Raw genomic sequence first — 25,512 nt, forward strand, 5'->3', positions numbered from 1 at the left:
ATTTGAATGTTTCTAAAATGAACAAATTTTCCATTTGAACTGAGCTGGCAACAGTACACACAGGCTCAGTAATTGTCAAATGAGGATGATAGTACTCTCTGCATATCTAAATTATGCCAATAAAACAACTGTACTGCAGTAGTGTATCTATGTAAGTCTTGTAAAACCATACAGTTAAGTCTGACAACAAAGTTAATAATTTGTCAGTAAGGAAACCACTACTGGGCTTTTTCTATCCAGCCCTCCACCTTCCTCAAGCCCTTGTCTCCTGAAGCTTCATATTCATTTTCTTAATGTTTTTAACCTAGTGTCTGTGAAATTTTTATTGCTCCCTAGATGACGATATCTGATCTGAATGTAACCACACACCTCTTTGCTCAGCAGCATTTGTCACAAACCATTATAAATTATCATGCTGATAGTTTGCATTGCTGGGAAACCGGAAAAGTTCTATAAATTCAAAGTACTGTATCAGTGACATCCTTGTTTATTTCCAGATATAAAGTTTTACAAGATTCAAGATGGCTACACTTACACAGTAGGATACTTTAAGCAACACAAGACTAGTACATCCTAGCTAAGTGCTGAAAAGCATTTAAAACATGCAACAAATATTCGAGCATTTTAGGTAATATTCAATCATATGTTTTGTCCCCTCCTTTTACTTCTAACTGTGTTCCTGTCTTCACAAACTACAGCTATTTTCATTGCCTGTTTGTGAGAGGGCAAAATATTCAATAAGCCCAAACTTGTATTCTTTTGAAACCGCCACCAGAATTTGGATTTCATTCTTTCCTGAAGCAGGCATGTAGCTCCCATTAATGTTAAAAGGTATCACTATGTACATTTGTGAGGAGAATATACCCTTATACTGTTATGAATGTACAGTTTATGTTTTTAGGCTGCAAGACATGATTTTACACATCCTGTTGAGACAGTGTATTTCCAGAGCACTTGTTTGGTAATTCTGTCCTTAGGATATTTTTCATTAGAGCTGCCTAAATTGTGTGAAAGTACATTTACTTAATTACTATTGTATCTTTATTCCCCAATAAGATGAAAGCTGAGCCCTTTGGGATTTCTCTGAAGAAACTTGAATTTTAGTTCTGCTTACTTGGAATTTAAAATAATACAACTTCCTCAAATAAAGTATATTCACTATGATTATATAAATATCACATGACATACCATATGATCATTAGAAAACATTTGGGAAATATTCTTCAATTAGAGCAAAACATAATTGCTAGTTATATTTATACCAGGCCTGTAATGTGGAACTTCCAAAATCTTAAGACACAAAGATGCTCACTAAGAGTGCCACCAGTATAGCTAATATTTACAATTCTTGAGCCTATTTCTCCTTTCACTGACACTAGTTTTACATAGGTGTAAGTTCACTGGCTTCAATGGATTTAATCTTGATTAACACCAATGTACATGAAAGATAGATGAGACGCCTTGGCTTTCTTGTTGCAAATAAAGAATAACTTGACATACATCTGAAGGTCTTATTGTTTTTCTCCATGGGCTCAGTGAGATTTCCAGGTCCTCATCATTATTCTTTAGGGACCAAACTCTAGAAGTTCTTACTCAGTCCTCACTCAGGCAGAAACAAACAAACTAAACCTCTATTGACATAAGGAGTTCAGGATTTAGTCCAAGACACCATCTGCTCTTCTAGTCCAGTATAATTGTATCCAGGGCACAGAGTTTTTCAACAGTGCCCCTTTTTTCCTTCCCAGAAATTTTATTCCCCAACCTCTGATTTTCTGTCTGCACATCATATTAGCTGTTTATTAATTTCCATGGTTGCAACTTTAAGTAAACTAGAGGCTAGCTTGAAATGTCACATTTCTATAGTACACACACAGCTGGCAAATAAATTGAAGATTATATTAGGAAATCAAAATTTACTTAATTGCAAATAACCGTGTCATATGTTTTATTATGTTTGTTTATTGCTTTAACAAAGATCTGGTAACAGGAATATGAATTTCTTCAGCAGACAGTGAAATTTCAAACCAGACTGTTTCTTGATAACTTCCTGTTGCTGAAATCATTTTTACATTAGTCAGCTAACGTACAAACCTACTTACTCTCAAGTTAAATGGGACAGCCTTAAGCATAAGCAAAATTGTAGCTAGATAGTAAATAGTAGGTATCATAAGGTTCTGCATTTAAGAGGTCACCAAGTAACACCTGAACCATCATGGTCACTCCCCAAGAGTCCAATTCAAACCACTCTGCCTGCAGAGTTTCTGACCACCTGGGAAAGAACTTGCTACAGACAACTGTCAATAATAGGGAGGTCCTTTGGGAGGAAGAAGGTGAGTTCCTAAGAGGGGAGAAGAAGGGAGCAGGGAGTGATGGAATTGGGGAGCTCAGTTCCTTCATTGTCTAAGGCCCCAATGCACCAAAGACCAGCTTGCATATTTAGTGCATCTCTACATAACAATGGCTATTTCTTATCTAAATAGTTATATACTGTACATCATTTACTGTTCTGTTAGACTGAGACCGTTTTAGAACCTTGGAATACCTGTAATCTGCCAAGGAACACAAAAGGTTTTACCCTACAATATGTTTTATTTCCTTTCTGATATCTACCTAAACTGCAGAAAAAATTGATATCCAGATTCAAACACCTCTAAAGATTAGCAACAAGCCTGTATACGGAAGGGAAATGGAACATAATGACATTTATAAAATATAGGCAAGTGGACCACTGCACACACATAACTGATTAAAGAGTCCTGAAGTATGTTGCCTGCAGTAATAACCATATTCAGAAGCATAATCTTAACCGGAAACTAGAATTGGTTCTATCAACATCCATGGAACTTGGAGGGAGGTGCACAGGTTGTTGGAGGGAAGAGTCTGGAGAAGGCACTAGGCAGTCAGTCCATGTACACATAGCTTGAATGCTAGCTGCAGTTTAATAAACTTTAATAAACAGCCAGTTTCGTTTTACAAACTTGGAGCCTTCTTTTGTTATTACCCACACATGGTACATGAAACGTTGGCCAATGCTGGATTATGCAAAACACTGAAAATCGACTAAATGTAAACCAAACTACTACACTTGGTCACTAAACAAGTTAATTCTAAGTGAAATTAATATTCATGAAGTAACTAACTCAATTTTTATTACAGAAATTGGAACCAAGAAGATGTGTACGATAAAAGTTAAGCACTTCAGTCTAAGCACTGTCTTTCAGTAATCATAACCTTTTCCTCCCCATTGCATGTCACCATCTCTCCTCAGATAATGCTACCGTTAGGACCTGATCCTGTGAGATGCTGAAAAGTCCTGTGTGGTGCTGAGCGCCTTCAAATCTCATTGTTTTCAAATTTATTTTCTTAGCTGAGGGCACTCAATAACTTGCAGGATCAGCGTCTGTGAGCAGGAACTGTGTCTTTTTTTTATCTGCAAAAGACCATGCACATTTCTGGAGCTGTATAAATAATGAATAATGAATGTGTTCTTGATGAAAGAAGTAGCCCGAATTTATGGACTCACTGTAATGAAATGAGGCACAATCAGACCATGGGTCACCATGTGCAAACTACCTGCTTTTCGGTCACGGAGATGGGGGTGGAGAGTACCTTCTGTTGGGCGGCTTTCATGACTGCAGAGTGAGTAGTGGGTGAGCAAGGGGGAAGAATGGGTGGAGCCTTGACTCTGCCCTACCTCCTCTCAGCCTACTGTACTGATTAAGTAGGGGAAGCAACCTGATAGAGAACAGTAGGAGAAAACCAGAGAGAGGAATTGTGACTATCAGACTGCTATGCACTGCCCCTTTCCAATAGGTCAGGGTAGACTCTCAGTCTAGACTATACCGTTAAGAGAAGTCAGTGCTTTGAGAAAGTGTACACCTGTGACCAGATTGTTTGGAGCAGTTAACTAACATGAAGGAGAGAACTATTTTATGGTACTTATTTTTTAAATAAAAACATGGAACTAACGTGTTTCATGTTGTGGTAAAAATCCCTGATCCTGGTCACGTTCCCATAAAATGTATTATAAAGCTACACTAAGTTATGGCTTCTCTCATCACATATAAGTAATTCAAATGTAATTTTTAAATAGTAGAAAATTACAACATTTCCCCCCTAAAAATGCTCCTACTAATCCACTTTTACTGTGTATGGTTCTCGAAGAACTTTAGTAGCTGACTATTTCAGAAAAGTACAAACCAAAGCTCCATCCACTGGCTAACATACACACCACCACCACTAAATGACTGCAAATACTGAGGAAAGAGTTTCAACAGGAAAAACAATTATTGGGCCTCTGTATCCAGGAAAAGCAGACAGAAAGATTACAAGATTAAATCAAAGATAATCTTGCTGGTTTTTGAGGTTCAGGAAGCACAAAACCTAACTTTAGCAACTTTGGCACTAACATACTATCTGGTGCGGATTCAAATCCCTGATGGATTCATTTTACACACTACCTTGGACACAGCTGTTATTTCCCATGTAGACATCAAGACAATATGAACATTTCTATCCACTAGATGGTGCTCTGGCGCCCTTTACTGAGGGTCTCACTTACTTGCAGTCTCTGTCCTCCAAATCAAAGTGAGGGTTGAAGTTGATCATAATTCTCTGGTATGGTTCAGGAGCCTGAATCAGCCATTCACATTTTTGGCTTGGATGATAGGAATTAGGATAGCCAGGAGAAGTAAGGTACCCAGGGTTTACAATTTTTATATTATCACCGCATTTATCTGCAATGAAAACAAAAAATTCCTGTTTAGTTTATCGTCTCCAATCAATCACAAATCTTTGAGTACAGCTGCATGAGTCAAGTGTGGTTAAAATGTTGTGTTTCCTACATCTTTCTTTAGCAACCTTTTATTGAGTTCTACACGTTTAAAGTAATCTCTTACAGATCACATTTTCTGTAGGAAAGAATATAATGCAAAATTCGGATGTACACCAGTTGTTGCTTCCAGGGCTAATCTGTGCAAATGGTGGCTCTAATTTTGAGAGGCCAAGTTTCAAAACTGTTTCTCTGCAAAGGTTCTCTTCACAAATAAAACCCTCACATCATTAAAACACTGCATCCTCACAATTTATGTTAACACTGGCTCCGAGGGGTTTCATTTAGATTTATCTCAGAGACGTGTAATCTTATTAAGGAACAAGGTTTAAGTGGAGAGTGACTAAAAAGATGCTGTCTGACCCCCTGCACAGCTATTCTGATGATAAGCCTGGTCTGTGTCATTGGGCATCGGGGAGTTGTCTTCATAGACCCCTGCTCTCTTACAGCAAAGCCTTCTTTTGTTTTATCAGTCCATAAATCTAAGCAATTTGAAGTTATCTGTGCTCCTTAGATGCAGACTAACAGAGAACAAAGTGCATTTAGTGAAGCAGAAATGATTCAGTATTACTCCTTTAAGGAAGTTTGTTCATGCTTGGAGACCAGATCAAAGAAATGGAACAGAAACAACCCTCCTTTCCCCCTCCCCCTAAAAAACAACAACACCCAGGTTTATTTCTAATTGCAAAACAGTTGGAAAAGTTACTACAGTCACCAAGTGCAAGTATGAAATATAGTGGCTGCATCTTGCTCCTTTGGCAAATAATGTTAAGGTTACACATTTTAAGGTGTATTGGAAAAACAGAGAGAGCTAAGTAATCCAATCTGTAAGGTCATTTGTTTCATTATTCAGTGTAGGTTGGCACTGTGGCTTTTTATTATTATGGATTTCTTACCATAGATCTTCAGCTAAAGAAACTTTCCCTCACATACTGACATGCAATTTTCAGCAATAAAGTACGAGAATAAACTACAGAAGGAAAGCATATATGCACTAATAAATATAAATCTATATATCACTATTTCTCAATAATGGTATATACAGCTTGTAATACTGTATCTCATAGATTCCCTGTGGAAGGAAAATGGCATTCTTTGCTCTCAGCATGAATTTATAAATGTACAGAATTTTATTACAGGAAAACCAGGTCAAATGGAAATGAAAGATGAAGTGCATATAAAAAATGAATAAAGCTACAAGCATTATAGAAATAATTTTGCCATAAATTAGAAAGGAAGGAGACGACATATATGCTATTGTTTGTTCAAAGGCAAGATATTTCTAACCATATTGCTTGGGTTGGCCGGAGCCTATTTGTTTCTGTTTTCGCTTTCCAAAACAAATTGTTTATCTTTGCCAGGAACAAAAAGGTGTTGCAACCAAGAGCTCAAAAAAGAGCTAGTGATCTGTGTGATTCGCCTGTCTGTGGGTCCAAAGGAACCTAACATTATTTCCACTGTGTAGCAGACTTGGGAAGTGACCCTGACTTAGTGAGTCCACTACAGCTCTGTGCAAACAACATGGCAGAATCTGGCATCTGTTCAGTGAGTGAAATAAAACAGTGCTGTTTCTAGTCACTTGACAGAGTCACTTCAGAAGACGTTGAGGCGGGCTCACTACCACCAGTGCTGTTTAATCTGTGACTTCTGGGAAAGTGACAGTATAATAAGATAATGCGGACTGCTAGATTCCCAGGCTCTGTGAAATCTCTCCCAACACTTAATTAAGAAGGGCAGTTTCTGATGACTTCGGACCATTAGTTCTAAATAAGGTTAATGAATTAATTTAGCAGACACTAGTATTGGACGGAGGTGGACATTGGCATTAGTAGGTCTGGTAAGTTACGGAAGAGGTTAATGGCCTTGGTGACTCCAGTAGGCTATTATGTCTGTACCTACGCAGACAGCCTGCTTCTCAGGCAGTTTCTTCATCAACAGCCCTCCCTATTTCTGCTCTATATTTAAAGGAAGAATATTATCAGAAATATTGCAGTATCACCCCTACCCACCTCATTTCATTTAGTCCTATACGCGTTGGTTCAGCCCCCATTATCTTACCACTTCTGCTGCTGCTCCAAAGTGATGCAGAAATATGGAGCAGTCATTTTACATTTACAAATAATGGCTTCAGACAGAAGGAGGAGGTTATTGTCACTCCCCACCCTCCTTACCTACAGCTCACAAGGGCTAGACCAGGCTGGATCTCACTAAAGATTCACAGCCTAAGACTGGCACACGCTTTCTATCTTAATGTGTTTGCTTCTGTGTCAGATCACTGGAGGAGGAATCTCTTGCTTATTAAATTAGGCAGCCTCCTCAAAATTTATTGCAAAGAGATTAACTTTCATCACAAAAATGTGATTTACATTCCTCTCCGTGCAGGACACTCCACTTGTGATCTCTTATTAAAACAATATACCACTGCAAGTGGAAGATGCTCTTTTCTTTTAATTACTTTGATTGAAAGCCTAGTAAGGAAAAGTAAATATTTGATAATTAGTTAATAATAATTGCTCAGGATTTGCTGGGAAAGGAAAATTCACAGGAGTTCTTTCATGTGTGCTAGTTAAATGTCAAACAATCCTACAATTAGACCATCTTTAAAAGTGTATAATTCAGGGAAATATTCAGTGTGCGGAGGCATTGTTCAAAGAACGAAGAGCTGGTTGTTTTTAATTAGCTGTGTTTTCAAGTGTTGCCTGAAAGTAAATTAGATATAGAAGTCATTGTTATGGGATTTCTCTATTAGAATTGAGTCCCAAGCCCTTGCAAGCCTATAGATTCCTCTACAGACACTATTCAAGTTCCACGGGAACTCCAGACTTGCCACAAATAGGTTATGTCTTACTTGACCAGGCTACCTGCCAGGTAGCTACAACTATAAAAGATGATATTCTGAATATCTAACCCCAGAAAAGCCTCCCCTTTAAGGCGCTCCTTATCTTGCAGATTTTAAGAGTCTTATTTAATTGCCCATGTGAGGAAACATTATTACGATAATTGGCTGCCCTAATCTTGTGAAAGCGAGCAGCCCTCGTTTATATAACAACGGAAAGGGGCTGAAAATAAAGTTAAAAGGCCGTGTGATGATTCTGTGACACTGTAGTGCAGATCACGGATTTTTACTGAAAAGTTCCCCTCATCCTAGTAATCAGGTTGGTCTTCCTTCCACTGCAAAACATTTCTCATTGATTGTTATTAGAACTCAGGAATGGGCCCTACATCTGAAAATATTATCTGAATAACTTGAAATCAATTGTCTTCTCTGTCACTTACCGCTCCTTAAAGCCCTGGCTAGGGTGAAGGTGAGGGCTGCCCAGTGCAGGAGAAGTCCCCAATCCATCTTCCTTTCTGATTGTAGAAGGAGAGAGAGAGAAAAAAACCACCCCTCACAGCACACAACTCCTCTTAGCTCTTAAATCCTGCGGCTGGAGTTAGGGGCAGAACGCTAGGTCCGCAGCCGCAGCTGGATCCTGGTGGCAGAGACGCTTCTTTTTGTGTGTGTCTCAAGTCGCCTGCATCCCGTCAGTTAGCTCCGGTTTCCTCTCCCTTTTCCCACACTCGCTCCTTTTCCAGGCGTCGCGGCCGCTGCCATTTCCAAAGAGGCTAGAAAGCCAACTGACAGCAAAAAAAACCAAAAGCAAAACAAAACAAAACAAAACAAAATCCTGGCGGCTTCTGGAACCCCCGGAAGATGTCTCCAAGCGAGGGGTCCGGCCCGGGAGGGAGGGGGTCTGCGGAGAGGAGAGAGAAATGATGAGCAGAGAGAGACAGGACTTTTGCAAACTGCGTCCCTCCCTTCCCCAGACCAGCTCGCCTGTAACTCAGCCACACACACAAGTTTCCCCCAGCGCTGTCCCCTTTGTATGTGCGCTCCAGCAGCCCCGATGGCCAGTGCCTAAGACTAACCGGGCTCTGCTGGGGGAGAGTGCGGGGCACCACGCCTGGCTACCGCCGGGCACCTGCAAGTGGGACACTGCTGCTGCCTGGCGGCTTAGAGGCTCCGACGGGCATCCAGGCGGAGGGTGGGGACCGTGGGGAAGTGCGAAGCGCCGGGCGGCTCCTTCCTGCAGCCTGAGGAGGAGAAGCGCAACTCAGTGGCAATAAGAGAGGCAGAGGAGCCGCCGTCTCCACAGCCCCAGTCCCCTCCCCCTCCCCGCCCTCCTCCTCCTCCTCAGCCCCCCAAGACATCGGCAGAAAGGACGGAACAGCACACAAACAAAACAGGCTGGGGCCCTGAACTTCAGCGGGGGGCTGGGAGCCGCTGCCAGAGGCGGCTGGGAGGAGAGGGGCCGCCCCTTTCCCGCTGGGGCAGCCAGGTAAAGCCAAGTGAAACGGACGAGGCGTGCGGGGCCCATGTGCAGCGGGACAGAGCCGGCAGCAACGGCGCGGTCATTAGGCAGCGGGCTCCAGCGCAGCCCCCCCGGGAGCAGCCACTGCCGCCTGCCCACCGGGCACTACCCATCGCCTCGTCCCGTCACCTCCCAGTCACAGAGTCACAGCGCGGCGTGTCCGCGGCTCGCACCCGGCTGGGCTCCGTGCCCAGCGTGTCCCTGAGCCGCCAGCCCCGCGCCGGCTCTCCCTGCCCTCCCGTTCCCGCGCCCCTGGCTCCAGCCTCTCCACAACCAGCCTCCTCTCCCAGCCGGGCTTATTGGCCACTGTGGCCACTCTCCAGCCTCCAGTGCGCGCTGCCCACCATCCACCATGCCCCGCTATTCACTGCCCACCATCTCTCCTCCAGTGTATCCACCAGCACTGCCCCCATGCTGCACTGTGCAGTGTGCCCATCACCCCCGCTATTCACTGCCCACCATCTCCCCTCCAGTGTATCCACCAGCACTGCCCCCACCCTGCACTGTGCAGTGTGCCCATCACCCCCGCTATTCACTGCCCACCATCTCCCTCCAGTGTATCCACCAGCACTGCCCCCATCCTGCACTGTGCAGTGTGCCCATCACCCCCGCTATTCACTGCCCACCATCTCCCCTCCAGTGTATCCACCAGCACTACCCCCATCCTGCACTGTGCAGTGTGCCCATCACCCCCGCTATTCACTGCCCACCATCTCCCTTCCAGTGTATCCACCAGCACTGCCCCCATCCTGCACTGTGCAGTGTGCCCATCACCCCTGCTATTCACTGCCCACCATCTCCCCTCCAGTGTATCCACCAGCACTGCCCCCATGCTGCACTGTGCAGTGTGCCCATCACCCCTGCTATTCACTGCCCACCATCTCCCCTCCAGTGTATCCACCAGCACTACCCCCATCCTGCACTGTGCAGTGTGCCCATCACCCCGGCTATTCACTGCCCACCATCTCCCTTCCAGTGTATCCACCAGCACTGCCCCCATCCTGCACTGTGCAGTGTGCCCATCATCCCCGCTATTCACTGCCCACCATCTCCCTCCAGTGTATCCACCAGCACTGCCCCCATCCTGCACTGTGCAGTGTGCCCATCACCCCCGCTATTCACTGCCCACCATCTCCCCTCCAGTGTATCCACCAGCACTACCCCCATCCTGCACTGTGCAGTGTGCCCATCACCCCCGCTATTCACTGCCCACCATCTCCCTCCAGTGTATCCACCAGCACTGCCCCCATGCTGCACTGTGCAGTGTGCCCATCACCCCTGCTATTCACTGCCCACCATCTCCCCTCCAGTGTATCCACCAGCACTGCCCCCATGCTGCACTGTGCAGTGTGCCCATCACCCCCGCTATTCACTGCCCACCATCTCCCCTCCAGTGTATCCACCAGCACTGCCCCCATCCTGCACTGTGCAGTGTGCCCATCATCCCCGCTATTCACTGCCCACCATCTCCCCTCCAGTGTATCCACCAGCACTGCCCCCATCCTGCACTGTGCAGTGTGCCCATCACCCCCGCTATTCACTGCCCACCATCTCCCCTCCAGTGAATCCACCAGCACTGCCCCCATCCTGCACTGTGCAGTGTGCCCATCACCCCCGCTATTCACTGCCCACCATCTCCCTCCAGTGTATCCACCAGCACTGCCCCCATGCTGCACTGTGCAGTGTGCCCATCACCCCCGCTATTCACTGCCCACCATCTCCCTCCAGTGTATCCACCAGCACTGCCCCCATCCTGCACTGTGCAGTGTGCCCATCATCCCCGCTATTCACTGCCCACCATCTCCCTCCAGTGTATCCACCAGCACTGCCCCCATGCTGCATTGTGCAGTGTGCCCATCACCCCCGCTATTCACTGCCCACCATCTCCCCTCCAGTGTATCCACCAGCACTGCCCCCATCCTGCACTGTGCAGTGTGCCCATCATCCCCGCTATTCACTGCCCACCATCTCCCTCCAGTGTATCCACCAGCACTGCCCCCATGCTGCATTGTGCAGTGTGCCCATCACCCCCGCTATTCACTGCCCACCATCTCCCCTCCAGTGTATCCACCAGCACTGCCCCCATCCTGCACTGTGCAGTGTGCCCATCATCCCCGCTATTCACTGCCCACCATCTCCCTCCAGTGTATCCACCAGCACTGCCCCCATCCTGCACTGTGCAGTGTGCCCATCACCCCCGCTATTCACTGCACACCATCTCTCTCCAGTGTATCCACCAGCACGGCCCCCATCCTGCACTGTGCAGTGTGCCCATCACCCTCGCTATTCACTGCCCACCATCTCCCCTCCAGTGTACCCACCAGCACTGCCCCCATGCTGCATTGTGCAGTGTGCCTATCACCCCCGCTATTCACTGCCCACCATCTCCCCTCCAGTGTATCCACCAACACTGCCCCCATCCTGCACTGTGCAGTGTGCCCATCACCCTCGCTATTCACTGCCCACCATCTCCCTCCAGTGTATCCACCAGCACTGCCCCCATGCTGCATTGTGCAGTGTGCCCATCACCCCCGCTCTTCACTGCCCACCATCTCCCCTCCAGTGTATCCACCAGCACTGCCCCCATCCTGCACTGTGCAGTGTGCCCATCACCCCCGCTATTCACTGCCCACCATCTCCCCTCCAGTGTATCACCAGCACGGCCCCCATCCTGCACTGTGCAACGTGCTCAGCACTGTCCATCACTCACTGCCCACCATTGGCCCAGTCCAGCGCCGTGCGTTCGGTCTCTAGTCATGCACCACGCAGCGGGGCCCCCTCCCGACCCTCACTGTCCCGCTGTGTTCACTATCCACGGCCCAGCATCGCCGGCCTGTCCGCTGCGATGTGTCCATCCACCTCTAGTCCCAGCGCCTTCGCTTTTCACTCACACCCCCCTCCTCCCTCCCGCTCTCCTCCCGGGCGAGCGTGTCAGTCCGTCTGTCGCGACAAGGGCATCGGGCTGCCGGGGCCCCACGAGCGGGTGCCCGGGGCGGGGGGTGTCACGCTGCCCCCCAGCACTTGGCGACTGGTCTCAAGCTCCCGGCCCCGCTCGGAGATGCTCCGTGGCAGGGTGAGATCTGCCCGCGCGCGCGGGGCCGGGGGAAGCGGCTCGCGGGCATCTCCGGCCGGGTGGGGGACGCCAGGCAGCCCGGCGCCGCCCGCGGAGCTCGCCGGCGGGGTCTCGCGCGGGGGCGGGGGCAGGAGAAGACCCTTGGAGGCGCCGAGACCCACCCAGTGCCGCCGAAGCAGCGCACGGGTCTGGGAGACCCCGCCTGGCCGGGCTGGGGGCGCAGCCTGGGGGGAGGGGTCCCTTTCCGCCGGGTCAGCCGCAGTGCGTGGAGCTAGGGGGTGGGGGGTGACTGCCCGCACCCGGCGCAAACCCTCCGCTTCCTCTGCCCCGCTTCTCCCGGCGCTTCCTTCTCACCCCCTGCTACTCACTGCGCTTCCGTCCAGCTTCCCGCTCCCTGCCGCCCCCTCCCACTGCTCCCCCTCCACCCCAGCTCCCGCTCCCCTTCCTTTCCCCTCTCCCTCCAGCTCCCCTTTCCTTTCCCTCTGCCCCCCTCTCCCTCCAGCTCCCACTCCCCTTCCCCTCTCCCTCCAGCTCCCCTTCCCCTCTCCCCCCAGGTGCCCTTCCCTTCCCCTCTCCCTCCCACTTCCCTTCCCTGCTCCCTCCAGCTCTTGCTCCCCTTCTCCCCCCAGCTCCTGCTCTCCTTCCCCTCTCCCCGCAGATCCCCTTCCCTTTCCCTCTCCCCACAGCCTCTGCTCCCCCTCCCTCTGCTCCCCCTCCACCCCAGCTCCTGCTCCCCTTCCCTCTCCCCCCAGCTCCTGTTCCCCTTCCTGTTCCCCTCCCTCTCCTCCCACTCCACCCCAGCTACCTGCTCCCTTTCCTCCCCCCTCTCCCCCCCAGCTCCTGCTCCAGCACCCCTTCCCCTCCTCCCTCTCCACCCCAGCTCCTGCTCTTCTTCCTCTTCCCTTCTCCCCCCAGCTCCTGCTCCCCTTCCTCTTCCCCTCCCCCAGTTCCTGCTCTCCTTCCCCTCCCACTCCTCCCCTGTCCATTTCAGCTCCTCCTCACACTTTCCCTCCCCCTCCTCCCTTCTCCACTCCAGCTCCTGCTCCCTTCTCATCACCTGAGCTCCCCTGGCTCTCCCTACCCACCACTCCTCACCTCTACACCCAGCCCTTCTGGCCCTCCCTCCACGTCGTACTGCCCCTCCTCTTTGCTCTCCAGCCAGACTATCACTCCATTCCCATCCGTCCCTTTCCTAGCTTTCCTAATGCACCCCAACCTCACAATCTCCTTTCCCCATCACATATTAAGGGGCTTGAGGGGCAGTACAGTTATCCAGCTGATAAGCAAACCCCCCTCACCAACACTTGGGAGCATGCATAGGCTAACAAACTGCAGGGAGAGATGTTTAGGCGTCTGGCACCACAGCTGGCAGCAGATCCTTTCCTTTTCTTTCACTGTTTTGTGCTGTCCAGCTACTGGGACTATCCCTACCCCCCCGATTGCTCTGCCTTGCACAGTGCCCCACTTCCCATTGAATAATCACCTGTCTGAAACTTGTTGCTTCCTTCATGCAGAACACATTCAGGTCCCTCTCTAGTCAGTGGAGGTGCTTTAAAAGCTCTGCCAAGCTGGGTCTGCACTGGGAAAATGACCTGTGGCTGAAGATGTATGTCAAGCACGTGTTCTTTCCCCCAACAGAATTTGAAAACTGTTTGTTACTAGTGTAGTGTAGGGCCAGATTCTGTTTTCAAAAAGCTTGTCAGGGACCTTATTCCACAAGGTGTTTCTTTAAAGGATGCTGTGACTGCAAGTTTGGCCCTGTTGATAGCCAGGGTCATATTCCTAGGGTAACCAGAGAATAAATCCCTATCCACTCTAAAGATACATTTGAAATATATTTCAGACACTGTTGTGAGAGTCTTCAGGCACACACAGAGTAGTTACAAATGTGTTACATCTGTGGTTCAGAAACCATATGCGGGCTCAGCCTTCTCTGTTCCTTTGTCTCCACACTTGGGCCTAAGCCCTTGACTCACTCTCAGGTGCGATCCCTCTTTTGCCTTTCTGAGCAGATTTTCCAGCCCTATTCAAGCCTTGATTTCAGGTCAATTTATTCCCAGTCTGCAGATTTAGATCCCAAAGAAAGACAGTTCTTACCCATGCCAATGTCTGCAGACAGCCTATGGTTCCTGGCTCAAGACTGGGCCTGCAGGCACTTCAGACTGAGATCTGGGTTTAGACTTAGCCTTGCCTCACTTCCCCTTCTTCAATTAGTCTCTGGACCCATCATATATGGTATTTATGCATTTACTTGATAGAGTGATGTATATTTAGCAGATAGCACATTAAGTTCACTGCATTTTTTTCTCTTAGTGACATTCCAGTAGTATGGGAGGTAGATTAACAACATTGCTCTGAATATTGAAACTCAGATGCTGATATTACAGCCAATGAGTTGGTGTCATCCTTAAAGCAACTGCTGGGTTGGTGCTGCGAGAGAGACTTTTTTTTAGAAGTGTATCTATTTTTGTTAGTAAATTACATATTTAAAGTAGGTTGTTTGCATTTTTTATATATTTATATTTAAAACAGCCTTAGAAGCTGATTTTAGCTTTATTTTCACTTATTGAGCAAACACCCAGAGAATAAATATATTTAAAAGTTATCCTTATCTGAAAATCTTGGCTCTCTTCCTTCAGGATTTGTGCTGTTCTATCATGTAGTCTTTATGAAGAGAGAATAAATCCATTCTCAACTGCGCTATACAAGGATGCTCCAAATAAAAACCCATCTGTTTTTTTGTATTTGTTTTCCTATCAGTTTTGCAAGTTCTTTTTTATTTTGTGTTATTCCAGACTTATTATATTATAGTGTATTAACGTGTGTATTCTAAAATAAATATAATTCTTTGAACTAAAAATAAAATGTTTAAGTACAGAGCAAAATAGATATGCCACATAGGTGGAGGTGATATTCATGTGATAAACTGCAAATCCCAGTCTTTAAGGTTGCTTTCACCACCTTACCTGCCCTGTACCCACTAATCCATATCCCAGGATTTATTCCATCATTCTAAGGTCTAGATTTTTCTCCCACCTTGAGAGATGTTTGCACTAGGACTGTAAGACAATATAGGACTGTAAGACAATTTAGCTAGAGACCTCTGCTGTTGCTACGTGGCCTGTAAAGCAGGATTCCTAGCTATCTTCAGAACTGAACCACAACTCTTGAGTTAGATAATGGGCATAAGAGTTCTGCTATTCTGAGTGCATATAATACAGTGTTACAGACTGGTGCATCAATAGTCTTTTCTCTAACTATATGTTGTTGGTCTGTCTTTCTGCTTCTCTCTCTTGTAGACACCCACATATGAACTTCCACCCATGTGAGAGTTGTATTCAAATGACTGATATGTGAAACCATTGTGTCCATGGCTTACGTATATTTATCTGAAAATGTTTAATCTTGAATCATCTAAATATACTGGCATCAGATGAAACATTCAGAAGCCTATAATCCGTAATTCACTTTTCACATTTTAGTTAGAATCGTTCCTGATCCTGCAAATGCTGACATATGTGCCTCACCTTACAGCTTCACATCAATAATGTGATTTTATAGTAGGAATGGACTAGAGCAAGAAAGTCTGGATCTGAAACTAGTCCATGTCAACATTCGTGAGGTGTCCAGATCTGGGGTTTTGGTTGAGGCCATCACTACTTTGAAATATGATTTAGTGTCTAATAATAATTTGTTGAAGATTTCCAGCATTTCCATTATAAACCCACTTCTTGAGAAGTTTATAATTCAGCCATAAAAATATTTGCCCTGGGCTAAATCATGTAATATAAACCATAAACATCCAAATGAAAACAGGATTTTGCCATTTGAACAACAGGGGTACAGAACAGCTTTGAAGTCTACCCCTTTTATGCAGTTGTATAACTCAGAAATAAATGTAATAAAAATGAAGTTTGGCAAGTGATTAATCATGACTGTAGACATATTTATACGGTGTTATTTTGAAACAACTACAACAACAAACCATCCAAGATATTTGCTCATGACAGTGGAAGTTGTGCACTGTTACTTTATATTAAAGAAATTTCATTAGTTTTTATTAAGTGCTAGAAACAAATGTGCACAATAAACAACTATCTAGTAGCATCTTCATATCTACTTTAGTCCTAGTCCATTCTTTGTAACCTTCTCCTCTCTGGTCTTCCTGTCTCTCATTTAGTCTCCCATAAAGTTTCTCCAAAATGAAGCTATTGTGTTTTTTTCCTCTCCCGTTAGCCCCATCAAACACTTCCTTGAAACCTCCTTTTGGATTCCTGTCTTTTGCTGCATTGAATTGACGCTCCTCATTTTATAGATTATACATAATCTTGCCCTCCTCTACATCTCTCCTCTCCCACGCTTTTTAACTCCTACATGTTGTATGCTCCCACTCAATCTTTCACACACAATGCTTTTCTCGGTCCTCTTATCTTACTTGTCCCTTCAGTATACAGCCACATAGTTCTGAAAGATGCTCCCTCTTCTTCTCCAGCACATAACCTCACATTCTTCTTTTCCAGGCTGTTCTGTTCTGTTCAGGTTCTTACATTGTGTCCATCACTGGTATCAGAAAGATCTCCTGAAATCCTTCCTACATTCCCCAACTCCTTTCTTCCCTCCAGACATCTGTCCACACCTTCTTTACTAAATTATTTTTCTGATTCTTGACTTGGCTTTGTTAGTCTTGTTTGTATTAGACTAAGCAGTGGATATGTGAAACATAATATGAATTTATGGCATTATAAGCGATATTTAATAGTAAATTATTAAGAATTAATAATAACTGATATACCAAAACAGTTCTCAAGTAGCTATCTCCAATGATCAGAGAAATAACATGTACCAAATCTGCCTGTCTGAGGCTAAGGATCTGATCATACTCCCATCTAAGGCAATGGCAAAACTCTCATTGACTTCAGTGGAGCAGGAAGAGGCCTTAGATAATTAACTTGTTTTATCGACTTTTTCCCCCCCATTTGGTTAGAAAATGATGTGCCTGTGTATGTTTCAATGAAGATAAATGTGCAACATAAAAAATAGCCAGACCATTTAATATGTAAGGCTTCACTAAACTAAAGATATATAATCATAAAAAACAAACATGAGTAAAGAACAGTGTTAGACTTATCTTTTGTATTTCCTGTCTTTTTCTGGTTTGGTTAGAAAATTAATGTACTACCCATCTAATTTATCTGTCTATATACATTATATAAATAATATAGTAATGTAATTATATATTACTATACATATTTTACATAACGATGCTAGAAAGGATGCAATGTTATTAGGAAAATGGAAGCTGTCATCATGATGCTGCATGTTTTTCATGCACCCCCTTCAACTTGAACACAGCAATCACTGTAAACAAGCAGTTGTACTGCATTCATTACAGATCAGCTTCCCTTTCTCAGCCATCTTTCATCTTCTTCAATAGATGTTCTCTATCATAATTTTGTCTGTCACTTATTACAGCTGATGTTAAATGGCTTTTCAGATAAATGCTTGTTTGGGTTATTTATTAACTAGAGTATGTTTGTGGTGCATACTTTGATGTTATAAACCAAATGAAGGACCCACTTGTAGACTGTAGTGGATTGACCAGAAATTCAAGAATGGTATTCAAGATGATTAATCCTTAGGCTACAGATTACCTCCAGTGGGATGGTTTCAACTGTGAGCAGGGTTAATTAAGAGATAAAGTAATTGAAGTAGCAACTAACCTGTGCATCTTTATTCAGGGGGTGATATATGTTGATGGCCATGGGATTCAAATAAGTTAAATGTAGTCAGTTTATATAGGTTTTGCTGCTGTTCTTGTACCTTAAGGGTGTAAAATCAGGTCTTGAGCAGCAATTTAGATTCTACATTAGTAAATTCTGTTTCAGAATGCGGCTTTGAAGTAGACAACAATAATAGAAGTTTGATCTAACATATTCACTTCTGGAACGTCAGTGATGGTTTCTTTTAATATTATCCCCTTATTTCTGTATCTGTAGAACCAGTGCTGTGGGATGCTTTGAATTTTTTTTATGTATTTACATATTTTATGTTGTCATTTTTTTCAAGAAAAAATGAGTTTAAAAATAGAACCTCTGAAAGTACTTTAGCTTTATGGTATGGATGGGCAACCGGTTTGTTTGAAAATGCATTTGTGGTGCACTCTGGAGGCAGGTCAAGAAGGCATGATGGGGGAGAGGAAAATTGGATTGATAAACAGTCCTCAAGCGAACCTTTACGAAATAAATGACCAGCCTTATGTGGGGAAATATATGTGGGAATACCCTATTTTGAAAAATGGTTGTGGTCTCCATTTCCTTCCTCCAGTTTTCATCACCCATGTTTTACAAATATTGGACCCTATGCAGTTGGCATTGAAGTCAATTGTAAAAATCCCACTTCAACGGGAGCAGGGTCAAATAATAATTTGTGTTTACCTCTTGGAAAAAATGTGTTGTCAAAAAATAAATAAATCAGTAGCTTTCCTAGCAATGGTCATCTTATAGATTCTTTAAGATCATAGAATCTCAAGAGGTCATCTAGTCCAACCCTCTGCTCAAAGCAGGACCAATCCCCAATTTTTGCCCCATCCCAAAATGGCCCCCTCAAGGATTGAACTCACAACCCTGGGTTTAGCAGGCCAATGCTCAAACCACCAAGCTAGCTCCCGCAGTCACAAACTGTCACAATCTCCTGAATCTTATTTCTTGGGAAAAGTGACATAACTATTGTGATGTTAATTTTCTTGTGATCACCTAGATATTTTTTATATGGCAAACCATTTGAATCCATTTTGCACTGGATGTCATGATGACTTAGTGTCCTTTAGAATGGATTTAATCAGGAGACTTAAAGTTGTCCAAGTTGCCATAGCAGCTAAAACTTCTCCTTTTGTAAAAGTGTCACCAGCCACTTGGCTTCTGTTAACCACTTAACCAGATACATTATTCCTTTAATGAAGTAGATCTTCAGCAGACTCCTTCCAAATCTCTAAGTTATCTGTCCAACAAGTATGTCACTGCTGCGTGCAGTATTTTATTCACAGAGGCCATCTGGACAGCCTTGACAAAGGCTGCGTATCATTTGCCAGAGAACATCTTGTTTGCTGTGAAAAAAAATCAATTTTCTGTGTTCCTCAAAATGTACCCTGGGATGCTGGCTTTCCTTCTCAAATGCTCTCTTGGCCTTACAGCATTGGGGCTTCTTTGTCATCAGCCCAGGATTCATAAACATAATATCACCTCCTTTTTCATGTCTGTAGCTACAGTGTCATGCACACCATAACACTTTATGATTCATTTCAAACTCTAATGATTAACAATCATGCATTTGTTTATTTCAAAAAGAGCCAGGTTTGCACTATGAGTCCCTGCCACTTACATGTTGTTTTTGAGATTTCCTTCTTGGCTTGCTCATCGTGCATTCCTTAAAACATTCAGTTATTTTCTCCTCAAACTTTGGGGTAAATTCTGCCATTAGAAAGAACTCACTGCTTAAAAAACAAAACAAAGGTATACTATATTTAGGTGAAAAAAGTGGCAAAGCCCACCTAGGGGCTTGTCTATGTGGGGAAAAGAACTGAACAACCGGTGCAGAATAGCTATTGCTGTATAGCTATTGTGGACTAGCTCCCCCTATGGGCACACTTATTCCATACTAAAAGGGTCTTTGTGGGGATTAAATTAAGCCATTTCCACATGGGGAGTTAGTGTAGAGTGGTTATTTCACACTAACTTCCCAGTTTAGAAAAGCCCTAAGTGCAAAGACTCAGTACAGCAGCTCTGTGTGGTGAATTTGGCAGGCGCTCAGGTTGTACTGAGAGGAAGGAAAGGTGGTTTTAAGTTAAGCAGAAAATATTGTTGTGCGTTCATGGGAAAGGGCCAAGTCTGAGGCAGAGGGATACAGGCAAAATCATGGGGTAACAAAACCCCATGCCCCAAAGAGTGCTGAAAAAATATCACTCCAGTTAAGACTCAATTTTACAAGATACTGAGCATTCTTAGAAGGTGCTGAGTGCTATCAACTGCCACTGGGAGTTCAATCAGAGTTGCAGATGCTCAACTCTTTGGAGAAATACTCAGCACCTTGCTGGAGTGCTCTGTAATTTGGAGGATTGAACCCTTAATGCAGAAAGTTTAAGCATTAATGCAGACCCAAATGCCTTTTCACTGAGTTCTCTATGATTAGGTAAAGGATCTAACAATTCCATCCCTTTGTGATAACCTGTCTGCATGAAACATAGTGTGAAGATATTCTCAAAATGGATGAAATACAATTTTTGACACAATTACAACCCAGGTTGTTCTCCTTGTTAACATCTCATCTGGCTAAGCTGCACTGACTGTATCACATGGACTATAACACATGTTAAATAAAATTAAACTATATTTTTGACAATAATAGGAACTTGTGAGATTGATTGGAAATATATATAGAGACCTGTATTTTGTAAAATATGTTCATTATGTAATGTATAGATATGAATGTGAGGTAGTCAATACTAACATTATCTATTTTCTGTTATTTCATATGTGTAAAAAACTCTTAGTCCCCAATTCAGCAAAATATATGTCTATGCACATTGTGCTTTGAGACTGATTCAATGCCTGTTGAAAACAACAGAATTTAGCCAGATGCCACAGCAATGCCTGGTGGCCAGGAGGAGCAACTGCAACTGTCTGTCTGCAACACAGCAGAACGCAGGAGACGGCAGCTGGGATGTGGGCAGGCATGACAGGGCTACCAAATAAATGAATGACAGTTGACAGCCTGGCAGTCCAGTTTCCAATGCACAGAAATCCACATCAGAAAACCTCCATCACAATCAGTACACTTGTTGGTAGGCTAAGAAGATAGGCCAGACAGCGAGTAGGTATTGGAGACTGAATTACACTCTGACCTGTAAAGGTGGTGGCCTGGAGAATGGGTGGAGGGCGTGACGTTGAGGCATGTTGGTGAGGCAATATTGGCAAGCTTGCCCTGTTTCTTTAGGGTTGTCCCTACTTTTGTGGATAAACAGATATCTTCAGTCACCAGGGTGCAGGAAATGGGGCATGGGCAGTCATGCCCAGTGGTTAGAGTCAGGGACTTGGAACAGGAGCTGAGGTCAGAGTGAGGTGTGAAGCCAAGGGTCAGAGCCAAATATGGAGTCAGGTGCTAAGCCGAGGTTCAGAGCTGGACTCAGGAGTCAAGCCAAGGGTCGAAGCCAGATTCAGCATCTGGGGTAGAACATAGAAGCAGCGACCTGGAATAAGGCAGGAAAGCAGGAACCACGAACGGACATGGGTCTGAGCGAAGGAGGACAAGAACCACAAACAGGCCCAGAGGTGGGCAAGTAGGCAGGGTCCATAGTAACAGCCAGCTAGGGATTCATCTAGTTGCTCACACAAATTCCTGTGCCTCTTTCCAGTTTAAGCCAGTTGGTGGGGTTGGATGTCTCCCCTAATCAGGTGGGGCTCTTAGCAGGCTAGAGCTTCACTAGCCCCCTTCTCCACATGTCCAGGGATGCTGCTGGGTGGTGGCTACGGTCTGTGCATTGCCTGGGGACCATGGTCCCTCGCACAGGAACCTCAGTCCATTACTTTTCCTAAGCACTACGTTCCCGTATGAAAAATTTATAAACAAAATGAAACCTATGGATATTGATTCCAAAATTAAGAATTCAATCTGAAATTTTAGAGTGTCCATTCATTGAGAGCACACTGTGTACATGTAAAAAAACACCTGGTATAGGTGCTGTAGCAGCTGTGTAAAAGAGGCTAGGAATATTCATTAATAATTCTTCTCCTCAGCGAAGAGGAGAGTTATTGTAGAAGTCAAGCTTACTATTATTGTCATCTGGTGCTGTATTCTAATAGAGTGCTGCTTTGTTGCTGATTGAAACATGCTCAGGTTCTTTAGCCAGGATATTAACCCACTGACCCAATGCCCCAAAATGAGAGTACTGTCTACCATAATCAACTTGTACTGAAGAATAAAGTGTTATAGACATTGGGAAGAAACAATCCCTGAGCAGGAAATCATATGGTGTATCTGAGAATTATTTATTAAAATGGGTTTATTTTCCTAGAGAACTCAGGTCCTTTCTTATGTCCCTTTCCTATGCCCTAAAGAAAGATTCAGGGTTTACAAGTGTTAGCTTAATATATATTGTATCAAATTAAAGTAGTTTAGCTCAACTGCTAATTGAGTATACATCCAAAATTTGAGGGTTTTGTTTAAAAAGATGAGACCCAGAAGGTGTAAATGAGCTGAAATGGAGCACCCTGCAGTAATTACATTGCCCAAGCTGAGTGAAATGCAAGAAGCACAACCACCATCTTAAATGGCGAAAAGTAAATGTAGGGCCAGAGTTTGGATGATCTCTGTGTGAATGTATAGTGGATGAGCATGGCACAAGAGCCTCCCTTAATCTTTTTCATACACACAGGGGTTAGCCACAATAATAACCCAGGGTCTTCTCCTTGTTAGCATCCCATCTGACTAAGCTGAGCTTTCCGAAGGGAGGTCTCAGCAGCTGTGCTACCCAGTAGCACTGGGACCAGGGGGTGCTGGGACAGTTTGGCTCTGCGCTGCTACTAATTGAGACCTTTGCTTGATAATCTCAATCTTGCCATCTGTTTGTAAATTTCTTTCAGTTTTAATAATCTACAATATTAACAGTAATAGGGTAGAGACTTTTTTTAAAATTTTGATTTAAAAAAATCTTAAGTGTCCCTGTGGTTCACCATATTGCACTGCTTTTGTATCCAAGATACAGCAATGTCTTCATTTAAAAAAAAGTATATTTTGAGTCACATTCTGACATACTCTGTGGTCACCATTATAGTTGCCACAGCCTGTATTCTGATTGCTATTTTGCAAAGATATTAACAAGTTTTCCACATGAAAGCAGATTCTTCCTCAACATAGTTTAACATATATAAACAAAATCTGTTGCAGTAACTGTGAAGTCATTTGCATCCATAATTATAGTGGCTTTTCTCATAAGTTGCAATCATATCCAAGAAAACATAAAAATAGAAATACATTATTTATGCTTTTTGTTCAAAATGGATTTCTGTTTTATGAAGCTGCAATGATAAGGAATTACATTTACTCTAAACAAGAAACCTGAAATATCATAATGTGGCAAGGTGTTGACACATCAGAATCAAAAGTGCTGTAGTTCCTTCTGTGAGAAGAGTTAGTCTCTTTGAAATCATTATCACTGCAGCAGGGAAGAAAACAAAAAAACACCTCAACTAGAAATAACACCACACAGTATAGATGTGATGACATTATTCCAGTTGAGGGCCTCAACTGAACCAAAACATTTGAATTTTTCATAAGGTTTTACATTTTTGATGAAAATATCTTAGTGAAGAACTGTTACTAGATTAAAAAATATATCTGTCAGAGAAATATTCAGGTCTGTGGTGTTATGAATGCTTTTGCAAGTGACTCTGGATGTTCAGTTGATCAAAAGTCTCAGTTATTTTGGATGCTCAGCAAAATCCAATTAAGCAAAGTAGAGACCAAGGAATCAAAACTTATCCTTTTCCATGAGACACCTGCATAGTTTCATGAATTTAAACTTTTATTTGTACCTTTAGCCTACATGAAAAGAATGAAATATTTTCTCTTCCAAAGAATTTTTATTACATCTAAACCCCACTTATCCAAAACGTTTCAGGAACACAAAGAACATTCAGGTAAACAGGTTTCACTTGATCAGGTAGAGCACCAGATGCATGTATTCACTTCTCGGCATAGAACCATAAAAATCAGATTCTGCCACTTTCACACTTTCTGAGTAGTACCTTACTCCATGAGTAGCTCCAACGAGATACTTCCACTACTCCTGGATATAGTATTATTCAACAAGAGAAAGGATGGCGGAATCTGGCTCACAATTAGGTCTGACTGTATTTTGTATCAAGCAGAGAGTGTCATGACTATTGACCATAGTCTCATACTTGAGTTGTTTTCTCCAGAAATGGGCTGTTAGAACAGCTGGGGGAGCCAATTCTGGAGTTGCAGGTTGTGCACAGGCACTATTTCCCAATGGTTTGAATCTCAGATCTGTTAGCTCAAGCATTTCAGTCAACGTGATCTGCCATGGCAAGTTGACTGGTTGAGAGACATTTCTCAAGAACCTAGGACCCAAATTATTTAGTGATTTATAAATCAAAGTCAACACTTCGAGTTACAACTACAAGCAAACAGGGAGTCAGAGTAGTTTCCAGAGTAGAGATCTAATTTGCTCTATATGGCTAACACTGCCAAGCAGGTGAGCAACTGCATTCTACCCCCACTGTAACTTCCAAGTGGTCTTTGAATGTGGACCCATACAGTACACATCACAGTAATGAAGTCTAGAAGTCACAAAGGCATGAATCATAGTGGTAAGATTCAGCTCCAAGAATAAATGATGCTTTGGGTCCCTGTTGCCACCTGTATTTCCAGGTGTCAAAGAGGATCCAGCAGCACTCCAAATTGAAAACTTCTTAAATGAAAGAAGGATGGGAAGGACAATCACCCCACTTTCCCTTAACACACTTACAGTGCCTCCATCTTGTCCAAAGTAAGTTTCTGCCAGCTTGCCATTATCTAAGTATTGCTCTCCGCCAGGCACTATGAAAGCAAAGATGCTGCACCATCTGGGTTTGATGGAAAAGAGGCATAGAACTGTGTGCCATGTGCATTTTGATAGAACTAGAGACCAAATTGTTTTATTATTTTCCTCAGCATGACATACAAGAGGGGCAATCAAATTCAGCCTGGCAGAACATGCATGAGAGCTGTCTCTGGGCAGCAATTGATCAAAATCACAATCTCTGATCTCTTGGGGCCAAATCCTGTTCTCACTGAAATCAAAAGGAGTTTTGCTATTGAGTTCAATGGGAACAGGATTTGACATTTGGAGAGGAAAGAACAAAACCACTCATCAAGGGGTATGTTGCTTACCTCAGGTGTCGAAGGCTGCAGACTCATGTGAGAAAGTCAGCAGACAGCTGATCTTTGTCCAAAGGAGAGATCAGCAATCAATGAGCATAGAACAGTCTCTGTATCATATTCAACTCATAAGTCCATCTGCAAAGGTTCAAGGAAATACGAAGACTCCAGATTACTTTAAAGTTGTCTAACCACCATCTTCCTTCTCAAGTGTCTCTAAAAAGGGAAGATTAGAAACGGTGATAACTGGCAAAATTGAAATGGTTTCTTGAGCAGAAGCTTAAACACCATTTATCTGAGGGAAGATGGTATGTTTTGTTCCC

General features: G+C 44.0%; 1 protein-coding gene and 1 long non-coding RNA gene across 7 annotated transcripts in view; both read right to left on the minus strand.

Annotated features, from left to right (window-relative positions):
* The window catches only part of NRP1 (neuropilin 1), a 133,383-nt gene extending 124,085 nt beyond the window's left edge, over positions 1-9,298 (minus strand). For 2 of the 5 annotated variants that reach the window (XM_077808291.1, XM_077808289.1), the window contains exons 1-3: positions 8,741-9,296; positions 8,108-8,565; positions 4,562-4,736 (exon numbers count right to left, since the gene is read on the minus strand). In XM_077808291.1, the coding sequence (XP_077664417.1) occupies positions 4,562-4,736; positions 8,108-8,174 (242 nt within the window). In that variant the 5' untranslated portion in view covers positions 8,175-8,565; positions 8,741-9,296. Of the gene's footprint in view, positions 1-4,561; positions 4,737-8,107; positions 8,566-8,740 lie in introns of all 5 variants that reach the window. The other 3 variants (XM_077808292.1, XM_077808290.1, XM_077808293.1) reach the window with 3 other exon arrangements.
* A 14,545-nt stretch (positions 9,299-23,843) lies between these two features.
* LOC144259941 (uncharacterized) overlaps positions 23,844-25,512 on the minus strand; it is a 39,809-nt gene continuing 38,140 nt past the window's right edge. For both annotated transcript variants that reach the window (XR_013344957.1, XR_013344958.1), the window contains one exon: positions 23,844-25,405. This is a non-coding gene — a long non-coding RNA (uncharacterized LOC144259941). The remainder of the gene's footprint in view (positions 25,406-25,512) is intronic.

Source organism: Eretmochelys imbricata, chromosome 2 (assembly GCF_965152235.1).
Source record: "Eretmochelys imbricata isolate rEreImb1 chromosome 2, rEreImb1.hap1, whole genome shotgun sequence".
Lineage (NCBI taxonomy): Eukaryota > Metazoa > Chordata > Testudines > Cheloniidae > Eretmochelys > Eretmochelys imbricata.